General features: G+C 45.2%; 1 protein-coding gene across 1 annotated transcript; it reads right to left on the bottom strand.

Moving 5' to 3' along the window:
- Nucleotides 1-870: 870 nt before the first annotated feature.
- On the bottom strand, nt 871-2,853 carry LOC115759949 (UPF0746 protein DDB_G0281095). The gene is made up of 2 exons (XM_030701091.1): nt 2,845-2,853; nt 871-2,223 (listed from the first exon to the last, which is right to left on the bottom strand). Exons 1-2 carry the CDS (start codon nt 2,851-2,853, stop codon nt 871-873), a joined length of 1,362 nt encoding a protein of 453 aa, XP_030556951.1.
- Nucleotides 2,854-4,042: the final 1,189 nt, after the last annotated feature.

The raw sequence follows: 4,042 nt of genomic DNA on the forward strand, positions 1-4,042 counted from the left end.
ATTTGATATACGACAGAGCCTTTGATTCTGAGTTTCATTGATTCATTTCAAATGCCTACATTTATTAGTTGCTTATTTTTAGATCCATACCTTTAATTACCACGTATTACCCTAGAAGTATTCTATATATGGTGTGGCCTGTCCTGAAGCTTCCCTCTTGTTACGTTTACAGCATTTTTATGGCGATGCTGTTAACAGCTTCAATTTCTCCGCCCCACAGTCGAGCAGGTGGAAGTTGGTTTTTAAGTGTCCAGCGTAAACTTCATGGGCGGGATGTGGATCAACTTTGCTACCACTTGCCCGCATGCTATGTTCTTATTAAAAAATTTGTTGCCACTTGCTGCCCCAAAGAAAGTTGGTCCAAGGTTTATGGCCCAGTTGCGTACACACGTGTGCGAGGAGTGTTAAGCTCCTTGAAAGTAGACTTGGGTCAATTGGCCAGCAAAACCTGTTGCTGCACTCTGAATTTAATAAAGTCGAAACTGTTCATTTTTCACAATCCATACGCGTTGCGTTGGTTTTCTTTATTAGCTTTACACTTTTTTTTGTTGTAAGTTTAATAACGCACTTGGTCTAACTACAAAAGTTACACAAAAACATTTAAGCTTAGGGCTAGCGTTAGGCAGAGACAGGTTGGAGCTTGAGCTTGATTGGGTTAGTTCCTGGCGACGTTTTGTTTTTAGGAAAGCAAAGCAAAATAGAGAAAGTACCCGTATCCCACATAAGACTAACATAACACAAAAGTTCGCTTAGAGTAGAAATTGTGTGCTTAAGTTCTAGACATAATCAGTGTTCCATTGCAGATGATTGAGGTCGATCAAGAATTGAGTTCAGTTGAAGATTAAACTTTGGACTGTGGTGGTCATGCGTTTACCATTGAGCGCGTCGGTTGCCGTTACGCTCCGAGCTAGAGCTGATTGAGCGTAGCTCCTCGCTCTCAAGACGCTGCTCCTCAGACCGGCGATTGTCTTCGCGACGGCTGTCATTTTCCTCGAGACGGTCGAGTTGCCACAGCTCGTTGTCCAGCAAACGACCTCCCTGGGTCCAGCTGATGGAAGCGCCGGCGCGTGCTGCGTTGCCATTGAGGCGCGTCGTGATCAATCCATTCAGGTTGGCCGAATTCAATAACAGCGGCGAGCCAATGAGCTGTGCCTGCACCGAAGCACTGGACGGATGTGCCAAGATCACGGGCTGGCCGGTGCGCTCGATGTTAAGACGGGCGTTGGGCAATTGGCGCCAGCCATCCAGACCACGTTCCCCAGTAAGCAGAAGGTTATTTGTTGCTACCGAAGGCAGGCGAGATATCAGAGTGGGCGGATGGGACACAACGTTGGCCTGAACACTTTGACCAAGCAGCTGATTGGAGCTGGGCAACAGCAACGATTGCTGTTGATTGCTGAGACGCTCGACGAGGAGACGCTGATTTTGGTTTTGGCTCTGGCTGAGACGCCGCTCTTGTAGCTGACGACGCTCCTGATCTCGTTCGCGCTGCTCACGATCGCGCTGCTCTTGCTGGCGCTGCAATTCGCGCAGTTGTTGCTCCTGCTGCTGACGCTGTTGCTCCTGCTGCTGGCGCAGCTGGGCCGTTTGCTGCACTTGCTGCTGGAACTGTTCCATCAGCTGTTGAGATTGCAGACGCGCTTGGTTTTCAGATTCACGACGAGCCTGTGCTTCCAGCTGTAACTGCGACTGCTGTTGGGCATCGGCTATGGCCTGGGCTTCGGCAATGGCGTGGGCTGTGAGGCGAGACTGCAGCTCCTCAATGCTATTGTAACGAGAGGATGTTGAGGAGGAGGATGCATGAGATGTGCTGAGACGTTCATCCAGACGCTGCTTTGATACGATTGCATTGAAGCCGCTGGCATCATCCGCCGTGTAGTCCACAATGCGTCGCGTGCCGTCCGGCTCGACGAGCGAATATTGTCCCTTAACCAAATCGCCATCGCGCTTCTCCTCCTGTCGCTTCTCGTCCCCGGTCAGCGTATCGCGCACATCGTATGCAAATGTGTACTGTGGTCGGCTGTCGTAATCCTCGCTGGAGCTAGGCAAAATGGTCGTGGCTTCATCCAAATTGGAGTCATCATTGTTCAAGTCACGCAGCTGCTGCTGCTGTTGTTGTTGAAGACTGCTTGACTTGGTCAATTGGTTGAGTTCGATGGGTCGCAGATAGGACGCACTGGCCACATTCCAGGTCAGAAGGCACACGCAGATCAACAGGCAGGTCTGTAGGGCAAGGCACAGCAATATAAATTAGTTGGGTATTTGTTGCTTTCGGTTAAAGTCTGAAACTCGACAAGCAAATAAATTAAAATAGTCAATGGACGTTGGCGTTAGATACTTGCTGTTTGCTCTTTTTTTTACATAGGCTCCATACATGAATAACTGCCCTGCAGGAAACCTAACTCTCAAGAAACCTACTCTCATTAAAATTAATTGACAGAGGGTTGCTTGAAATGGTGAAAAAGAATATATTAACTTTCACGGAAGTTACAAGTTGATAAGACTTTAGCTATTTTAAGGGTTGAAGACTCCAAAATTATAGTCCCAACTTGTGAAAGCACAAAACAAGTATGATATGCATGATAGTATAATTTTGTATGTAGTTATGTTTGGGCTTAAAAATTTCGGAAATTAACGTTGGTAAGTGAATCTATGCTTCGTTGTTATAGCCACAAACTTTTTATGCCTTTCCATACAAATTGTTGAAGTTTTTTTTTGGAATCTTATCGTTTTTTACTTTTGATTATCCTGATTTGTTGCCTGTCTTTGCTGAGATGCGCTTCACATGGCACCGCAGGCAATCGGCTGCCCTGAAATTTATGGTCAGACACGCTGCGAACTTACCCGTTTCATGATTGGTGACGTGAAGTATTCGACTAGTTATCTGCTTGCTTGTTATTTGTAAAGCTGCTACCACGTTCCTTGCTGTGGCACGTTGTGCTACTGATGCCTTACCTGGCAGCAGTTGGCCATTTTATACATAGTAGCTGCAGAAGAGGCTGGCCCAAAGGGCTCTCGCAAGAACAAGCCCACATTTGATATGCGTAGGGGCTTTCAAATTTGTTTAGTTAAAGTTACAAATGACCTTCCTAGTCGGCGATACGCCTGCCTGAATTACAAAGCTGCAGCACAGCATTCACTTTTGGGCCAGCTGGGCGGCAGTGGACGAAAATGTCACCCAATCGCCCACAGAATCGGGCCAAGCAGCTTATCAAAATGGAAACAAAATGCGTACAGATATTGGAAATTGCCTAGGAGGGTTGCGGGGGGAAAGCGACTTGCTTGTTGCCCAAACGAATTAAAAAGTTTGTAAATGGGCCAACGACGCAGTGGGACAAAAAGACACATGACTCTTCGGATGACACACAAAATGTAATTTGATAGGCCCAAAGCCAAGAGCTGGTAACAATTTTGTGCATTGCTCTTTAATGCAACTGCAACGAAGCCGAAAGCCATCAATATAATGAACTAAACAGTTTGCTAAGGGACTTGCAACTTACAAGAGCTGTTGCTGAAGTTGATCTAAATATTTAAATATGAAATAGATAACAAAAAGGGTTCCTAAGAAGTTTACATAATTTTTATTTTTCGCTAAATAAAAGTTAAAGATATAAATGGAATTTTAAGTACTATTAAAATGAAGAGAGGTAAATTATTCAAGGAAATCTTTTGTGATGGTCTACTTCACACGCTATGCTAAAATTATCTTGATTAACCTATTATCCTAAGCATGTGACGCATACATGGAAAAAACTCGGATTGCTAGAAAAAGAAGGAAAGGAAGAAGGAAAGTAGCTTGACGACATCTTTAAAGCTGAGTAACAGGCTGTTGAAGCTGATCAAAGTAAATATATTTACTTGGGTAGAAGATAATACTCTCTGAAAAGTATTGTGAGCCAGAAGTCTTCATTATCTGCGCCATATCTAGACTCTCCTGCTGGATTATAGAGGACGTACTCTCTACTGTACTGTGCTACCTATAGTCCCCAGTCTTATCATGGGCAGTGCGCAGTCAACATGATTTAGATGCGACATTGTGTGC

The sequence above is a fragment of the Drosophila novamexicana genome, unplaced genomic scaffold (genome assembly GCF_003285875.2).
Source record: "Drosophila novamexicana strain 15010-1031.04,08,12 unplaced genomic scaffold, DnovRS2.1 tig00000387-arrow-pilon, whole genome shotgun sequence".
In the NCBI taxonomy this organism is placed as follows: Eukaryota; Metazoa; Arthropoda; class Insecta; order Diptera; family Drosophilidae; genus Drosophila; species Drosophila novamexicana.